Source organism: Notechis scutatus, chromosome 3 (genome assembly GCF_049901735.1).
Source record: "Notechis scutatus isolate UNSWTSFEM ecotype Mainland chromosome 3, rNotScu1.2, whole genome shotgun sequence".
Lineage (NCBI taxonomy): Eukaryota > Metazoa > Chordata > Lepidosauria > Squamata > Elapidae > Notechis > Notechis scutatus.
This window is the reverse complement of record NC_142011.1, coordinates 119,040,057-119,060,007: the sequence shown is the minus strand read 5'-3', so window position 1 is coordinate 119,060,007 and position 19,951 is coordinate 119,040,057. Positions and strand designations below refer to the sequence as shown.

The following is a 19,951-nucleotide window of genomic DNA, read 5'->3' as shown; positions in this document are numbered from 1 at the left end:
CACCGGAGCACGTTTCATCAAAAAGATGGTGGCGCCATTTCCCGAAAGCAGCGATGCCGCTTTGATGCGTGCCGGTGGTCACTTTTCGCGGCGCCCTGAGCTGATGCCGGCGCCAGCTGATGCCGGCCGGGCCGCGCGTCAAAAGGTTGGGGATCACTGGCTTACAAGATACAGGTATAAGAATAAATATAGTTTTGAATACATGAGATAGATACTTACAAGAAAAATAAAAAAAACAATAGGACAGGGACGGTAGGCACGATTGGTATGCTTTATGCACGCCCCTACAAGCCTCTTAGGAAGTGGGTGAGGTCAACAGTAGACAGTCGAAGGTTAAAGTTTTTGGGGTTTGGGGAAGAAACCACAGAGTCAGATAGAATATTCCAAACATTGACCACTTTGTTGCTGAAGTCGCATTTTCTGCAGTCAAGTTGGGTGTGGTTAACCTTGAGTTTGTATCTATTGTGTGTATTGTTATGATTGAAGCTGAAGTATTCATTTGCAGGTAGGACACTGCAATGTATGATTTTATATACTATATTTAGATCAGACCAGAGGCGGCATAGTTCTAGCTTTTCTAGGTCTAGAGTTTCAAGTCTGGTGGCATAAGGTATTCTGCAATGAGTAGAGGAGCAGAGAACTCTTCTTGTGAAATATTTCTGGACTTTTTCAATTATGTTAATATCAGATACATGATATGGGTTCCAGACTGATGAGCTGTATTCAAGTATAGGTCTAGCAAATGTTTTGTATGCTCTAGTTAGTTGTGTGATATTACCAGAGAAGAAGCTACGTAGGATTAGATTAACAACTCTTAATGCCTTTTTGGCTATGTAGTTACAGTGGGCTCTAGCACTTAGATCATTAGAGATGAGTACTCCAAGGTCCTTGACAAAGTTAGGATCATCAACAAGGTCTTGACTATTTAGCTTGCGTTTTATTTTCTGATTTTTTCTGCCAATATGTAAGACAAAGCATTTATTTGTTGAGATTTGAAGTTGCCATTTGATTGACCATTCTGATACATAGTCAAGGTCTTTTTGGAGGGTAGTAGTATTGTCTGTGGCGTTGAATAGCTTTACATCATCAGCAAAGAGAACGCAGTTGCTCTTAATATGATCACAGAGGTCATTTATGTAGAGTATGAAGAGAGTTGGTCCTAAAACACTGCCTTGGGGGACACCACTGTTGACAGGTACAGAATTTGATAGGATGCTCCCAATTTTGACCATTAGTTGTCTGTTTGACAGGAATGCTTCTATCCAGTTATGTATGTGTCCAGAGATACCATAAGATTTTAGTTTTAGTAGTAGTTTGTCGTGTACCACTGAATCAAAGGCTTTACAGAAGTCTATGTAGATTGCGTCTATTGCTTTGCCCTGATCGAGTTGTGTAGTCCATATGTTTTTGCACTGTAAGAGTTGCAGATTACAGGATAGTTTTTTTCTGAAACCAAATTGTTTATTAGAGAGTAGGTTGTTTGTTTCTAAGTGGATAATGGATTTGTTAATAATTGATTCCATGTCTTTACAAGTGACACAGCATAAAGAGATTGGTCTGTAATTTTCAACTAGGCTGTGGTCTCCCTTTTTGAAGATGAGGATGACCGTGGCTTGTGACCATAGTTTTGGCAAGGAGCTGGTCCTGAAAGATTTTTCAAAGATTATGCTTAGAGGTTCGGCTATGGCAGTGGATAGCTTTTTTAAGAAGTAGGCACATATTCCATCCGGTCCAATAGATAGGGATGGTTTTAGATTCCACAGTGCTTTTTCAACAAAGTCTTCTGTAAAACTGATACGTATTAGATCATTGTAGTTGTCTGTGGTTCGACTAGGAAGTACTGGGCTTGGTCCATTGCTGTTTACAAATACTGAGCCAAAGAATGTGTTAAAGAGGTTTGCTTTGATGATGTCATCGTTGCAGTCTTTGCCATTAGGTCCTTTCAGGGGTGGTCTTTTAGTTTGTTTATAAAATTGTAGAAAGCACGGGTGGAATTTGTGCATAGGTTTTCCTCTTGTTTAATGTGATAATTATGCATTCAGTGGCATAGATTTTTGTATCAGTTTTTGAAGTTGGCAATGTGACCAGATTTGTTTTTTTCACCAGTGATTTCTTTTTGGATTGAAGCTTCCTTATTGTTATGGGTAATCTGTTTTTTCTGGTTTTGGGAGTTGTTATTGGTACATATAGTTTGATGGCTCTTTTGATTTCTAGTAAGAATATGTTGTAATGGTCTTCAACAGTATTGCATCCAGTAAATAGAAACTGCCAATCAAGGGAAGAGAGATAGTTGATTATAAGATCATAGTTGCCTTTTTATAATTGGGGATTTTGTCATTGTGATGATTTTTGTGTGGACGTATGTTGAGACAAAAGTCAATCATGTTGTGGTTACTGTTGGAAAAGGGTTCTTTTATTTGTATTCCGTAAATTGAATTCAAACTATTGCAGAAGATGAGATCGAGGCAGTTGTTAAGCCTAGTATTGTTGGTTACTCGTTGTTCCAGTCCCAGATTTGTTACAGCATTGTAGAAGAATGCATGTATTGGTTCAGTTGTACATTCGTTTAGGGTCCAGTTAATATGAGGTAGATTGAAGTCACCAAGAAAGATAAAAGCATGTGGGCAGGATGCTGCCCATGTTAGTAGTGTATTTAGCTTGTTTACATGTTCGATGTCATAATCAGGGGCTCTGTAACATTGTAAGAACCGAAATGTGATATTTAAGGATAGGTCACAGATGATGGTCTCAGGAAGAGCAAGCTCCTGGGTAACTTGGATGTTTTTTAGATGTAAGGACTTTTTATAGAAGATAGCAACACCACCTCCTCTACGGATTTCACGATCAGATCGGTAAACATGATAGTCTCTTACTGAGGTAATGGAGTCAGGGAGAGATGCATTGAGCCATGTCTCACAGACAAATATGATGTCAAATTTAGCCGTATTTAGTAACAGGAGAAATTCAGGTATTTTATTTACCAGGCTTCTTGCATTGAGTAACTTGCATTTAAGGCCAGTTGTAGTTTGAATTGAGGTAGTTGGGGGCATGCGTGCCTAGTCTTGGATGATGGTGGATTGGTTGAAGGTTTGGATGCTGAGTTGTGGGTTGTGTGACTTTCTTTTTATACAGTCTGCATGGTAATCAATGTACAAGTCCTTCTCTCCATTGTCTAGACAATTTTTGAGTTCAGTGCGTAGTATACGGGAGCAGGCACGTTGCTGTAAGGTTAGGTCAGGACGAGATCGGAGGTTTTTATGGTTGGTGTTGTTTTTGGCGAGTGAATTTATAGTATAAATGAATTTACGTTTGCTTAATTCATTTTTGCAAATGACTCTGCAGAAGCATGGGGCCGTCTCTGTAATTTTATCAACTTCAAAAAATTTATTATGATAAAAATTTGATTAAGCCTAAGTTAACACTTTATGTCAAGCCTGTCAAACTGGTGACCCATGGACCGGATACATCATGCACAGGCCACGCCCAACTTGGCTCTGCAAAGGCAGAAAGCATCATGTCACGTGATGCGATCAAGTTTGACACCCATGCTTTATGTATTCTCAGACACCCAAATGCTGCGTAAGCCCTGGTGTTAGCTGTTGCTCTGCTTATTATCTAGTTTTCTTTTTCCTACTCATCTCTTTCCTTTTAAAGCTCCTATTCTATACATTCTTACCTGGGAATAATTCAGTGAGACTTACATCAAAGTAAACATGTACAGGATTTTTCTATAAAACATCTTTAATTTCTATATTTTGAATAGTTAAACTATAACCTGATGCATGCAACTCTTGAAGTGCTTTGATTTCATATCCTATACAGCATGTGACTTATAATGATGACTCTGTGAACATTAAGTGATCATACCTGCTTTGTTCTTCATTCAGTCTTTCCCTTTTGTCATTAAGCATTTTATCTTGTAAAAGGCACCCATTCATTGTTTTTTGCAATAATTTTTGAAGTTGATAAAGGACAAGTGCTTCACATGTCTCAAAGTTTTCTTGTGCCAAGTTGTCACCTTTATTACAGAGGCTATAAACGAAAACAGATATTTAAAAACAAGTAATTATATTTTATTTTTATCAATGAAATTTAAAACACTATTAATATATTGATCAAATATATTAATATTTGGTCAAAGTGTATACATGCACCAACTTTTTCACCTGTAGCATCCTGATAACTAAAGAAACTTCTTTGATTCCACATCTGATAATTGATATTTTACCCAGCTGAAATCATAGAAATTACTGTGATACACAGTTGGGTAAAATGAAAGTCTTTGATGAAGAATGTGATAGGCCATTTAGGAAGTCCTTTTTCATAGTTAGCATTTCTGCTTCAAGATTTGAGCTCACTACCACAAGGTAACATATGCAAAGCTAAAATATGAGCCTGCAATGCCAACATTGTCAAGTGTGAAGAATATATACATAATTCTTTTTACAAGGAAGAAAGAGAAAAAAACGAGTCCTGGATTAGGGTGTGGCCAATAAGAACAGTCTGGATCTGACTTGCAATCTACCGAAATAAATCAGAATAATGAGGAATCAATGACTTTAAAACAATCAAATTGTTCCTACAACACTGTTATAAAGAGATCTTAGCCACAGATTACTAAAGTAAGAATGACTATTCCAAAAAGAATATTTATCTTAAATAGAAGGCAAAGTTACTAAGTGTTATAGAGAGCTCCCAAATTTGGGAGGGAAGTGAAAGGTGCCACACTAAGTCTGTGGTTTCCTATCTTCCTCCAGTTTAACAAAACAAATATTGCTCTTTCTCCAAAATCAATAATAATTATATATGCTGAAAAGGCTCTTTTGAGAACTCTAATCAGTTGAACTCCATTTAATATGAACCCTGAAATACTGTACACTATGCATGCCTCGTTGTTCAAACATCTCCTTTACATTATTCTTCTGAACAGACCAATTGGAAATGAGAACAATCCAGGATTTTTGTGGTGGAACATTAATCTGAAATAAATTCAAATGAAGTTATTAAAGCCACAATCCAAGTAGATAGGTAGCATTCTCACATTTCACATTAAATGAAAATAGCCATTGACCTTATAAGCTTCTTTAGTTCTGCTGTATTAGCAGTTCCTCTCTGGTATAATGCCGAGCATCCAGAAGGTATTTTGGCCACTAGTTCTTCTATGAAAGTTAAGACATGACAAAACCCTTCAAATGACAGGCATTCCCTGCAGAAATAAGAAAAAAATGCATTTCATGCAATAGCAAGAACACATAGTTTAACAATCTACTAAAATATTTTTATTAAAATAGGGCATATTAATTTAAATGGGGAAGTAGAAGCACTTTTGCTGTATTTCATTATATATTTATAACATAACACACACACACACACACAGTGGACCAATTGGAAATGAGAATAATCTAGGATTTATATATATATATATGCCTTCTCTGAAGCGCTGAGCTATTTCACCTGAAAATACTTTTTCTTTCCCCTTTTTTGGTGACATTTAGATAGGGATACAACAGTGTGATAAATGTTGTATGTATGAGGGTTTATCTTCACAAGCAGCAATCAACAAAGCAGAGATAAGAAATTTGCAATGTGAAGCTGGCATCATATATATTGGGTATCCTTAAATGTCAAAGGAAAAAAAAAAAGAATGAGACATACAAACCTGTATCAACCATAGCTCAAGTTTTCACATCAGGATTGTATATTATAAGTTTGCAGAATTCATGTAACTAGTAAAACACTGTCCTGGTTTGGTGTATAAAACATGAGTCTGTTCTGCTAGACTATTGTAGCAGAAGTAATATTTCTGTGTATAACGTGACTAGCAAAGAAACTTAATAAATTTTAGGGCCAAATTTGGCCAATAGTGCAATGACATTGCAAACTTTGGTTAAAGCAACTCAGTATTTGGCTATTTCTAATTTAAAACAACCAAAAAGTATAACTCTATGAATGGAAAAAGCTAATGGATTCCTACAGGTAGAAAACATAACTATGATTTATGGGGAATAATAATAATGGGATACCTCTATAATGATGCAAATTAAGATTTAAGCATTTTAACAATGGAGTACTGCTAATCCTTTTACAGACCTGTAAATAGCTGTTCAGATTTTTATTTCAGTCTGCCAGCTTTGTTCCAGCAAAACTCTATAAAGCAAACATACAGCTGGCCTATAAATATAGTACAAAAACAATATTCAGAGATCCCACCAAGCTTCTAAAATATTTATAACTTTAATGCATAGTGTGCATGATTCACACAGCTCTGTAAAATATTTAAGTTACTGAAAATGATTGCAGTGCATTCCCATAATAGTAATGGTGAACGCTGAAAAAATGAAGGTGGTGTCAGAGCGAAGTTTTGAGTTTTAAACTAATACACACTGAACCAGTAAGAACACACAGGCAGTTCAACTGGGCTTTTCATTGCACTGAAGTCTTACAAAATCTCTATTTCAGCTAGGTCATTCCCTATTGTGCTCCTCCCTCTGGGTGGTCTTTCCAGGGTGCCACTTGAAGGGAATACATTAATAAAAAGAAGGGGAAGGAAAGGACACATAAATAAAGAAAAGCAAAATGGATGACATGATGCAGCAGGGTATGGATCAGGGGTCAGCAAACAAGGGGTCTTTCTCTTTACAGGTTGCTTCCTGGAAACAGCCTGATTAAGCTGACAGCTTGAATTATGTGTTACATTTTGTAATGCACAATCCATCTGTGCTAAGTCCTCTTGAATGCAGCTGAAGCAACACAAGCAAAAGGTCTCAGCCTTGTTCCTTCTTAAACCTAAGCTTGAAATACTCATTATTTTCCTAAGTGCTAAGTCGAAGAGTCTGGACTTGCTAAGGTTCTAAATGAAGCACAGGTTAGTGATGGGAACCAACAAAGCGCAAAAAAGATTCTTCCTTAGTTTGATAATACTGACACATCAAAAATTTTGAAAGATCATACGCTATTTAATAGATTATTCGTTGATTTATTTCCCACGTTAGAAGTATCAATATTAATAGGCTTAAGTAGTCTAGTTCAATGCCAAATTGCAATCTTAAATAGTACCGACAGGCGGGGGGGGAATGCATATTTATGATATGTAAAATTATAATAACTTACATAAGTATTACTGTCACTTGCAACAGCACATCATTTCAATTAACACAGAGACAATATAATAAAGGCTATACAGGTAGTCCTTGACTTATGATCAGAATTGGGACCAGAATTTTCAGTGCTAAGCAAGATGGTTGTTTAGTGACTTGTATTCAATTTTAGAACTTTTTAGCCATGATTGTTAAGCAAATCACTGCAGTTGTGAAGCAAATTACATGGCTTTTGAGCAAATCTGACTTCTTCCATTGACTTTGCTTGTCAAAGTCTGGTTGGGAAGGTCACAAATGGTGATCACATGATCCCAGGATGCTGCAGCCATTGTAAACACTTGTTACACTTGTTGCAAATGCCTGAATTTTGATGGTTGTAAATGCGAGGACCAGTCATTAAGTCCCATTTTTCAATGCTGTTATAACTTTGAGCAGTTGCTAAACGAATGGTTGTAAATTGAGGACTACCTGTATATAATAAAAACTACATATATAAAGGTGTTATTTTTATTTCTAAGGGATATCTAGCAAAATGTAAAATACTAATTGGACTATGTTTTTAACATCATGAAAATTAATCAATTCTTTAATTACGTTCAATCTTACTTCATAAATACATTTATTTATTCTATTTAGATTTTGCTGCAATCTAAAGTGACTCTTGGCATGTCTGTCACAGTGATTCAATTATAATAAAAGAAATTTAACTAAGATTTAAGGAAGATGACATCCTGTAGTATATACTATTAATATTTTCAACTCCCTTATAACAAATCAGAAGTTGCTTGTCAAAACATTATCCTGCAAACACAATTTAAAAGGATGAGAAAAGAATAAATATAACTAGCAAGTAATTATAAAGTATAAAAATATACAATAGCTACATATTGTATTCATATTCATATCAGCTCTAAATATATTTAATTGCTCAGATTTAATGTAAGCTGATTTATGAAATAAAAATGTATTGTTTTAAAATACTGATTCTAGAAAATTTGTAAACAGCAGTTAGAATAAAGACAGAGAAACTATTATTATACAGGGGATTTAGGGTACAGGTATTTAAAAATACCCAATAAAACAAACAAAGGACAAATATGACTATTATCTGCATAAAGATTCAGAATCTTTATAGATAGAAAAGCACTATCTCAACCCACCCCAACTGGAAGACTATCTGAGTAGTTGTGTTAAGCTGAATTTAGGAAAATAAGATCATTTTAATCTTAATATCTCTTTGCCACAACTAATTTTGGTATTTCTTTGCTACTTTTAACGGTTTTCTATACGGTACAGAGCAAAAACAGATTAGTTGTTCATGATAGTACCGTATCTGCTAAAAGTGAAAATGTTAGCATGAGAGACTGGGATTTACTATATTGGATGACACCTTGAATTAAATAGGCAGGCATACTTTCATTACACTGATCAATAGGAAGAAAAACATCCATACCCGTTGAAAGGAATGGATACTATATGGCATATATCATCTCTTATAAGGAATAGATATCTATCCTGTGCAATCATCTAGAGTAGTGGTCGCCAACCAGTGGGACGGGGACCACTGGTGGTCCCTAAGAAAATTTTGGTGGTCCACAGAGAAATGTCACCCACAAAGCACCCCACAAAGCAATTAATCCAGGCTGTGTGGGAACACAAGGCTATGCCGCCCACATGGCCTGCGGGAACACAAGACTTCCCCGAGAATGGAGCTGGAGACGGTATCCTGTGATCCCAAATAAAGAATGATCAATTGGTAGGAAAACGGGGTGGGGAATTTTCCTGCAGACTTTTTTTCGGATTTTCCCAGGGTCCCTGGTCTGCGGGATTTAAAATTATGAGTTTGGTGGTTCCTGAGGTCCAAAAGGTCGGTGTCCCCTGATCTAGAGGACATACCAACAATACTAGCTGTGGTGCAAAGTGAGGAAAACAGCAGCCAGAAGATGGACCTTCTCAGTGATTGCCCCTACATTATGAAATATACTCCCAGAGATACACCTAGTTGATCATCAACATTTTCTTTAACATTTATTTCTTTAAATAAGTATTTACCAATTAATAATACTAAATGTTGGATCATCTTGATGTTAGTCTTATACTACTATTATTGTTTAACTTATATTTTAATTTTTAATTGTGAGGTATGTTTTTAGTCACCTCTTTTATTATTACTGTACACTACTCAAAATTGTAGAATGAGCAGATATAAAAATTAACCATACAAATACAAATGAACGTTACTGGTTTAGTTTTACCTTAGTTTGGGGTCAGAAGATGAGTGCTCAGTTGAATTTTTTTTTTGAAAATATTCTTCATTATTACATATTATGTCATCAAGTTTGTAATCTGTACTGTTTATATTTCGTTGTAATTTCAAAGAATTCGATTCCTCTTCCTCCTCACTCAATGAAACAGTAAGATCAGTGCTGCTACTTAAACTTTTATCTTCCTCCTGCAGTATATTTTTGTCCAAGTGCATGGTGCTCCCCAAAACTGTAACAAAAATGTTTTTAACGATTAAATCTAAATATTTATTTCTAAGCAATTATAATAATGCCCTGAACCTATCTAGATTATTATTATTATAGGGCAGAAAAACTGTTTTTAATGTTGTGTTTCAAAAAAATAAAAATAAAACAAGATTAATCTAGCTTCACTTATAAAACCACCCACCACGATAAATTTAGGACAAATTTAGGAATATTTTAGAAAACAATACCACATTTTAAAATTCTATTTAGAAATTCCCACAATATTTGGAAAGAATATCAAGATAATAACACTGTGTCAGAAACAGAATATTTTTTGCAGCTTAATGAGATTAATTTCTACCCTCCATTTTAATTTATATCCATTCTGAATTGTCCTAAAAAGAACATAAAGATGAAATTGCAGTTCTTCAATCTGCGGAACTATAGCTATTTCACTAAGATTTCATGAGACAAAAAATGCTTAACTTTTAAAAAATTTAACAAAAATCTAACTTCAAATCTTGTCATAAATAAGACTGATTTCTATGCCAAACAAAATACAGATCTAATATCGGAGGTATGGAACCAGGAAATATTTAGAAAGGCCAAGTGACTATGTATTTCACTTGAATAATACTGTATTTTAAAAGGTCTTTGATTATGCTCTGTTACACCTTTATATACTCCTTTAAATAATAAAGAAAACAAGAGAAACACCTCTCTGAGTTCTCAGAAAACAATTCCAAATAAAGCAAGGTCACAAATAAACCAAACATAATGTAAACAGTATAGTAGTTCCTAACTGCATTCCTATTATCTTTTGCTATTCATTTTTTTTTTTCATTTGTAGATCCTACAGTTATGGGACATCATAAAAATTACAGCTGAAGGGTTGCTTTCTTCCTTTTCTTTATAAGCCCTAAAGGTATATTGTCTTCATACCTGGGAATTTTTCTTCTGAGCACTCATTGGCAGAAACAAGTATGCCGGGATCATTGATCAACGAGATTGGCTCTTTAGTTCCTTGTTCATATAGTAAAGAATGTTCACGGGTCAGTGATTTGCAGGAACTGTAACTTTTCAAACTGGTGGATATGTTCTCAGAACTTAATTTTCTGTGTAGCAGAGATTTAGGTTCAGGGTGGACATTGTTTTCCACAAAATTTTTGCTGTCATTATTTGCTATACTTTCCCCTGTTAAACAAGCTCTTTCATTCTCATATGATACACTGGATATGACTGGCATTTCTTCACCTTTCAGCAGAGATGTCTTCCCATCTATTTTGTCAGACTTATTTGAGCACTGTAGATCATTATTAGTTTGAACTACACAGCTGTCTGTCATGTAGCAGCTCTGTGATGGTTGTCTATAGGAATGTGGGTCAGAAATTGAAAAGCTCTTTGTGAGTTCAGACTTCTGCAGTGCACTGAAATCTTCAACGCTTGAGACAGCTGACATTTGGCGGCCCATAAAGATAGTTGCTGTATGATATAGTCCTCTTGACGTGGCTGTGCTGGCATTAATTCCTGACTGCCTTGCTTCTGGAATCATCTGAAAATAGTTGAAAATCAAGGAAGTATTTTCTTTTTTTTTTTCATTATTATTATAATAGATAGGAATTATTTGAAAACTACACCTTTAAAAAAAGGTTAATAATAATGCATTAAACTTCTATGCCATCAGATTTCCAATGACTTTAAGTGGCTGACAAAAAAATTACAATAAAACAAAAATAAAGAAAAAAAGATGACAAGAGGGATGAAGTAAGGGCTCTCCAATCCAGTGAACACAAGCAGTATATAGAATCCAACATGCATTGCCAGGTTAAGTTTCAGATGTGCTCTGAAGGGGTTAGCAACATAGCTAGCAATAGGTCAGCACACATTCACTGTGTGACAAAGTACTACTTGGAAGAAATTTACACTACAGATGTGCAAATTATTCCAAGCAGAAAAAGTTTCAAGTTCAGTAGTTTTGAATCATACTTACAATAAAACCTGGTTATTTTGAAAATTATTATTTCAATTTGCAATTTCTGTGATTGTTCTGTTATTTTGGGGTTTAGTTAACTTTCTTTCTTAAGCCCAAACAGCAGCAGTAGCTAGTTAAATTATCATTGATAAGGAATGCCAACATGCTGGGGGGAAGGGGGGAGTAATGTAAACATGTCAGAAGACTAGTTTGGAATTGGCTTTACTACTACAGAGGGAGGACCAGGATATAGTAACCGACCAGTTCACACTAATTACTGCTCTATTACTGAGATTTGCTGAATGCTTCAAGCACCTCCCCCATAGCAGTATTTTTGCAATGTCAACTTTGCTTAGTTTTAAGGGAGCTTCAGGCTTCACTAGTTAGAGAAACAAAAAAGACTGCCCTTTCCCTCCCTGGGTTTTCAGTTCCACAAATGATAGAATTAAGTGTCTGAAATCTTGTTGGGTATAGGAATCCAGGACTCACCCTGGAAAGTTAAAACACCTTTTCCCCTTTCCCTCAATATGAAAAAAATATTTGCTTTAATTAGGGAAAATTAATTCTTCCAATGAGACGTGTGTACCTGGTTGATAGCACAACAATACTTGCTGGGCGGAAGAAGGCAGAGCCTCCTCGCTGACAGACCATAGATCGAATCTCTCTGCGGCTATGGTCCATGCTCTTTTGTTGGAGAGCCCCGATCATTACGATTAGGGGCTGAAGCTGCCTTGGAGGGGCAGCAGAGTAAGGGGAAGCTGCAAGCCAGGTTGAGGAGAGCTGCATCTCCCCCCCTGGGCTTGGTCTTTCCCCCCCCCCCAAAGACAACTGCAGCAGTGGTTTAGAATGGCCACCCCGAAGAGGAGGACTCAGTTGGATTAAGATTTGTGCAGGAGGGAAGAAAGAGGTGGATAACATTTGAACCGGGACAATTGGGCAAGGCAACTAAACAAAAGTATCCCGGGATTAAGGTAACATGGAATTTTTAAGAAAAGAAAAGTGAGTGGCGAAATTACAAAGGGACAGGAAAAAAAATAAGAAAATATTTCTGACAGCTAAGCAGGGCTTTGAACCGGGAAAGGAAGAAGCCGGAACTAAAGATTTAACTAAATTGGACTAAAATATTTTGGCAATAAACAGGCATAAAATAAAGCTGGACTTAAGATTGTCAAAAAATAATAATAATAAAGTTCATAAATTGGAGACTGGACTGTGTTGGAATACTGAGGTTCGAAAAACCCTAAATAAAAAAATAGGGGGAAAAGGTGAAGACTTTGTATAATGGAGAGTGCCACCTTTTGACAAAAACTTGAGCTCAAACAAGGGAAAGCATCCTGTTTCTGAATGAATTTGTGTGGATATAATATTAAAGAAATATTGAAACAAAGTAAGAATCTTAGAAAGTGAAAGCAGAACTAGAATAAAGAAAAAAGCAAGGAAAGACTGACTGTGTTTTTGATTGATTGATATTTTTGGTATAGACCCTGGGCTGGAACAATTGAGAACTTTAGAAAATTGAAAGAAGAAAGAAGGAAAGTAAAAGTTTTTTTTTTTTTTTTGTGGACTTTAACGATCATAAAATACAAGAGTGTGTAATGATGATATCTCTTCGGGAATTAAAAATGGAACTTAAAAATATGAGAGAATTACTACAGGAAAGAGGCGAATCACTTTGTTCTGTGTTAAAAAAAATGGAAATGGTGATTGAAGAACAAGAAGAAAGAGCTTCAGAGGAGGAGGAGTCGACTCAAGGAGAAGACATCTTAAATAGACAATTAACACAAAGCACGCTACAAAGAAGTGGGGAAAGAAGGAAGGTTAAAAAGTTGAAACTTAAGAAGGCAATCAAAAGGGGGAATACCTGTGAAGTTGGGAAAGACAGAAAGACCCAGCAGAAAAGGGGAAAGGAAGATATTAAGAAAGAGAGGGATATAAATTGTAATGAGAAAAGATATGGGGAAAAGAGGGGGAGGAGAAGCAGTAAGAAACAGGCGCATGAAATAAAGAAATACAGAAATAGCAAAATGTTGAAAAGAAATTGTTTTTTCAGAGATAATGGTTGATGAATTAAAAAGGGGGTTCTGCAGGGTGACAAGGGGTAATAAGAATATTTCTGCAATTAAAATTATTTAGAAAATAGGGTAATATAGATATTGATAACTCTTATTAAAAAAAATTAAGGGGGGGAAATATGCTGCGGAATCCAAATGAAAAGATGTAATGATTATTATTGTAACTTCTTAAAAATAATGGTTTATTGGGAATCAAGATGAGGGAATAAAGGTATATTTTAACTACTGAGGTGTCACCCTCAAAGCAATAAAAGGGGGGAAACCTATACTTATTTTTTTCTTTAGTGTTAAAACTTGTATTAATTTAGAATTTATAAAAAGAATGTGTAATGGAAAGGGAATATGACAGACTAAAGAACCAACTAAATTAATAAGTTAATATAGACTATTAAAAGCAAGGAGAGACATTGGCAACCTATTATTATTATTATTATTATTATTATTATTATTATTATTATTATTATTATTATTATTATTCAAACACATATTGTTTATCTTTATTTTTTAAAATAAATATTAAAGGATTATATTTGAAATAATTGAAATGAAACAAAAAGATGTTTCGATTGAGATTAATGAAAGAGGCTAGAATTAATGTGTTTGTTTCTCTCCTTACTGAAAATTTGGAATGGAAAAGGTAATAATAGAATTAAGTATGCATATATGAATGTATAATTGCTGTCATATTTGTATGTAAAGGTGATGACCCGGAAATATGTTGTCCACTAAAAAGAGATTTTTGTTTTTATGTGAAAAACTGAATAAAATTTGTAAAAAAAAAACACCAATACTTGCTGGGCTGCACATGTATGCATGCACGTACATTATTTGAGTGCTTTCATTTTAAATCAAGCTTCATTTTTAATGGCTTAATCCTGTCTTCCCAGGCTCATGATCTAGAAAGGCAGAGGGACACAGTGAGGGACAGAGTGAGAAGGTAAGGGCTTATTGATCAAGAGAGGTGGAACCATCAGTCAAGTGTCCTTAACACTTTAGCAAGCAGGTTTGCATGGAAAATGCCGGAATCACTGCAAGCAACAGGACCCCCATAAGCATGAACTGCATTCCAGACACATGGTTTACTTGAAGACGGGTTCATGCCTTTTACCTCTTTTCACCTTGAACTGGTACAGTTGCTACAAGAAGGTACTGGTTCAGAATGAAGAACTTTAGTTACTTACATGAGGGGAGCTATTAGGGTAGCTAAACTATATGGCTTCAAGATCCCAAACAATGGAAACAATGTCTATATAGCAGTTATCATCCATTGTTTATCAGCATTAGCTACATTGCCTCCAAACAGAAAATGAGTGGGATGGTTTTGGCAGGATGGAAACCAACATAAAAATTACCCCTTTGGCACCATGACTGTTGTCAGCTTTCATGAGGCTACATGAATGCTACTTCAGCACCTCATCCCCCAAGGAGTCCATCGTACACGGGAACTTTATCTAATATTAGCACTTCTTGATTATATCCAACAAACCAGCTGCATTAGACAAGTCTTCTGGAAATCCATAAAGGTAATTTTTGACATACGACCTTAATGCCTCTCTGTTACAGTTGTAAGTCATGACAATCAATCATGACCAACCCAATTTTGCAATATTTTTGCCACAGTTTTGCCATTGTAGCAAATACTACAATTGTTCAGCAAACCCACTGTTGACTTTGGGTTGGAATGTTTTGCCAAAAAGTAGAATTAATTGCTGTTGTCAGCAAAAATGTCATAAATTGCAATCATAGGATGCTGTAAATGGCTGTAAAAACAGGCTGGTTACCAAGTGCCTGAAATGCCTGTGGTTACCAAGTGCCTGTGGTCACGTAACAATGGAGGTGAGGGGAGGAGGGGAGGCAGCAGAACTTTGGAACTGGATTGTAAGTACCTTGAGAGGGGGGGTCTATCATAACTTCACTGATTGCTAAATGACTGGTTTAAGTTGAGAGCTACCTGTATACAGCCAATAGACCTTTCTGATGCTTGGACAGTCTTGTTGACGTCAACTTTAGTGTCTTGCTTATGTTAAGCTTCAGGTGGATTTAAAATGAAAACAATCACCACTAGTTTGGTTGATTTGTTTAGTTTTGATATACATGAGTAGTTTTGTCCATGATTCTCTTAACGTTGAGTTCTGATTGCATTTAAAAATAAAAAAGTCAATTCAACAGACATGATAGGGCTGTGCTGAATTTCCTGAATGATCTGCAGAGTCCTAATATGTAAACAGCTCTGCCTAGTGTCTAGAATACAAGCTGCAAAGGAAGAATGATCAAATTCTATCCACCTATGCTTAAAATGTTTTTGTTTCTGTATGCTGTTGTTTGGATCCTAGCCAGAATTTGTAAAAGCTATCACCGTCCTACAGAGGATTAATAAATTTAAAACGAACAGTGAAAAATCATAAACAATTCACAGTATAATACTATAATAATTGTAAAGTACTCTATGGCTTTTGGATATCTAATGTAAAATATTTAAAATAAAAACCATTCAGATAAATATTTTAGGTGTCATATCAAAATGGACACAGGGAAAATTAGTATTTTATATATGAACAAAATGAATGTTTATATTATACAAGTCTATTTATCTAGGTCAAGGTTGGTGAAGCTCTTTGCTCTGTATATAAGGAAGAATGGTCTAAATGCAAGGTTTCAACACCCTTTTAATCTACAACCAGGGAAAAAGAAATCTATAACCTCAGATTAACAACTGCTAATGCAATGAAGAAAACCTTCCTGCCACTATTAAACACATCTCCCCCTCACACACACATACACACACATGAAATAGTGTTGCCTCTGTTTCTTTCCTGATAAGAGTCTTAAATACCAAACAGTTAAATGCATAATAACATTTACTGGCAGCAAGACAGCCTGCTTAGCTGATACATAAAGCAGGTAAAAGGAGGAAAAGTTAATTTCTTGGCTGAATGATTCCATCGGTAGCTATAGGGCAAACTAGAAAGTCTTTCAGTAAAGTAGCAGTTGATTCTTCTATCAATCTGCAGCACACATACTCTTCCCAAGGAATGCATTAAATATGAAAATCATATCCTGTTATCATCTGTTTCCAGCTTTCAGCCCAGTAAGCTTTCCTTAATGAATGTTGTAGCCTAAGGGACAAGCATGCTGTTGGCTTTTCTGAATAATGGAGTGATGCTACCCATTTTGGCTTATTACAATATCGACTAGCTGAGGGGGTTTAACATATAGTCACAAGTGACTACTCTTGCCAGCATGCTCCAAGTTATTACAAGATGTTTTTAGTCATTTCATCTAAAAGAGCTTTCCTGCTTTTAGGGAAGAAAAACAGTTCTGGTCTTGAACTGTATCATTTATATGGAGATAGGAGGGGGGATTAGAAGGCTGCATTACTACAGATATATAGCAGAATATATTTGAGTATTACTTGTCGGCTTTGTCCGTGGTTTAGGTATGCAATCTTTGCTTTTTAGAGGGAAAAGGAAGGTCAAAATGTATGAAATTATAAATTCAACATATTTCAATTAAAATTTACAAGACACTATTTTGAGTCTAGAACTTAAGAATGAATGGTAGATGAATGGTACTAGGAAGTGAGGGTTTCAATTCCTGTTTATTAATTTCACAATGATTTTGCTTGTTACCTAAAATCATATTGTTTAAATGGCACGTGAGAACAGCAACACAAGCTTTACAACCAATTTTTTTTAAATGCAAAAACCTCAATTGATTGGGTCTATCATCCAATCTACCTTCTATTTCACTGATTCAAAAAGAAATATAAACATACCTGAATTTTCTCATTAAAATAATTGGAAAATAAATAACAAGGAAAAATAAGGAATATAAACTAAAAAGAAAGAAAAAATAAAATAAGGAAAATAAGGAAAATTGTTTTACATGCCTTAAGAATGTTCACTTACCTGATGTTTAGTAGCACCTCTCATTTCATGTTTAAACGTATCTTTTCTCTCAACTAACAGCTTATTTTTAATTTCTTTTTCATATTCTGCCTAGTAAAAGGAGATATTATAAATAATAATTAAGCATTCAGGTTGTGATGTAGCCAAAGTTAAACAGATGTGTTTAACCAATTAAGCATATGTTTTACTTCTTCCTTTAAATTAAATACTTTATATGATTGGATTGTTTTGATGTAGTATATGTAGTATACAGTACAAAAATGAACATGTTTAAAAGCATTCTGAATAACATTCTCATGTAAATATTCTACATATATTATTTTTAATCATATTGAATATTGCATTTACCCCAAAATGTAATAAGATATTATTAATATGAGATGATTAAACAGAAAAAAAGATTTTACAGAACAAAATTCACATGCCTCCCTTACCATGTTCTCACAAATTTAAAACAACTCTCCAATTTTAAAGTTAATTTATTTGTAAAATAATTAAGCTTACATTTAGATATAGTATATAAAATGGTTCCAAAGCTAAAATAATGTAAATGCTTCCATTTTATATAAAATCAACTATACTAATTTAGTCAAGTTTTTCATTAGTTCTTCATATCTTCTAAATAAGCAGCCACAGCCAAGCTGTATATTTTTATACTCTTTTACGTAAGAATTATCTGAAACTACACACAAAGTTTTAGAACTTTGTTAATTGCTTCTTCAGAGTTTGAAACAAATTCTTTGTTTTAGGTAATATGTACATAATAGACTTTTCTTAAATTCAAAGTGCGTAAGAACTATGAATTAAAATGTGTACATTTGGCAAAAGGCAGCAAAGGTGATAATACAGTAAATTCAGCATAAGACCTTCTTCTAAAACATGAGCATTTGAGAACGATATAATAGTTATGAAAAATCACTCGCTGCACATGGAGAATAACAAGAATTTGAAATAAAATGAAATATCAAGAAGTATTTTCAGTATATTCTTTTAGATCCTGTTTCACTGACATCACAATCGAATTACATATTTAACAATTAAAGTTCAGGTACGTAAATAATGTTGCAAGAGATATTCAGGACCCTTAAGCTCTCCAGCCCTCCCTCATTTCCAAAGCTTTAAGAAGATGAAAACAGGACCCTACTGCTCTTTTTCCCTATCAACTTATGTCACATAAGATTTCCTGAATAGGCACGTCAGGCCCCTTCAAAGTTATTTATCACAGATAAAACACAACATACCTTTAGCTTTTGAAGAGACTCTGATCTTGAAGCAAACTTCCTAATGTGAGCTTCAATGCAATCAAATTCTTTTAATAAATCTTGGTTTCGGAGCAGAGATTTCTTCTGCCGTTCACATATTTCATTTAAATATTTTTTTAGATTTGTATATTTCAATTTAGTTCTACACAGAGATCAACAAAAGTCAGTCATAAACTGTACCATCTTATTTTTGTAAAGAGAAACATTTTTTAAATACACACAGGATTATCAAATGAATTTTTAAAAGTTAATGGTTGACAGAACTATAAAAATGAATCATAATCAATGTTTGGGGTTATTCATTTTTTACTTTAAAAGTACAAATGTATTTCTTCAACAGCAAATTCAGGACAACAATTTAAAATTTCTCCAACAAAGTAGAACCCAATTATAATCTGAGTGTAGGTGCAGCCCAAGATCATCTCACTTGTCCCTCCCCTTTGCTTGCTTGTATATGTTGAAGGAAGAAAAGCACCACTGCAAACAGGGTTAGGTCTAAATGAACCATCTCTGCAGTAGTCAAATTATACATGCACTAGCTGAACTCCTAAAATAGTACCTTCTTCCTTTGATTCTTTCAACCCAAAATTTCTACAGAACATACTGATAGCATCCACCTGCCATTGTAAAAGAGTAGTTATTAAATCCTTCACACAAGGTATTCTGGATTAGTTATAAGAGCACATGCAAAACATTTTCAAACTGGTAAACACCTGCATTTTTTCCCAGGCTCACAAAGCTGCTTCAGAAACTACTTCTGTGACTCTGCCTAGGACATGTGAGCCTGTGAAAAAGACATGGTAGCTTTAACAATTCAAAAAGAGATGTTTTGTATCTGCTCTCCACACATTTCAAGGAGCCTCTTTCAAAAAATTTGCATAGGCTCACTCTGAACTATTCGGTATTCTGCAGCTATTTGGTTCTATGTCTGGATATGGGCATATGATATGCTAGGCTTCCTTAGGGCAAGTTGAAATTCATCACAGAAAAGAAAACTTACTCACTTATTAAATAGTCATCAAAATATATGCATGCCACAAGAAAGGTATAACTTTAAGAAAGAGTGGGAAGCCAAGGGAAACATCCAATCAGCTGATTAAGTTATGTTTGGGCAAGGAATCCTGTAAGTATCTGATTTCCAAATTAAGTTTCTGTCTACTTTCTAAAAA

The 19,951-nt window shown here is 34.9% G+C and overlaps 1 protein-coding gene across 3 annotated transcripts in view; it reads right to left on the bottom strand.

Annotated features, from left to right (window-relative positions):
- Positions 1-19,951, bottom strand: part of KIZ (kizuna centrosomal protein) — a 78,666-nt gene that overhangs the window by 27,732 nt on the left and 30,983 nt on the right. For all 3 annotated transcript variants that reach the window (XM_087961096.1, XM_087961095.1, XM_026672536.2), the window contains 6 exons: positions 18,762-18,924; positions 17,521-17,610; positions 10,511-11,120; positions 9,353-9,590; positions 5,072-5,206; positions 3,868-4,032 (listed from right to left, as the gene is read on the bottom strand). In XM_087961096.1, the coding sequence (XP_087817222.1) occupies positions 3,868-4,032; positions 5,072-5,206; positions 9,353-9,590; positions 10,511-11,120; positions 17,521-17,610; positions 18,762-18,924 (1,401 nt within the window). The remainder of the gene's footprint in view (positions 1-3,867; positions 4,033-5,071; positions 5,207-9,352; positions 9,591-10,510; positions 11,121-17,520; positions 17,611-18,761; positions 18,925-19,951) is intronic.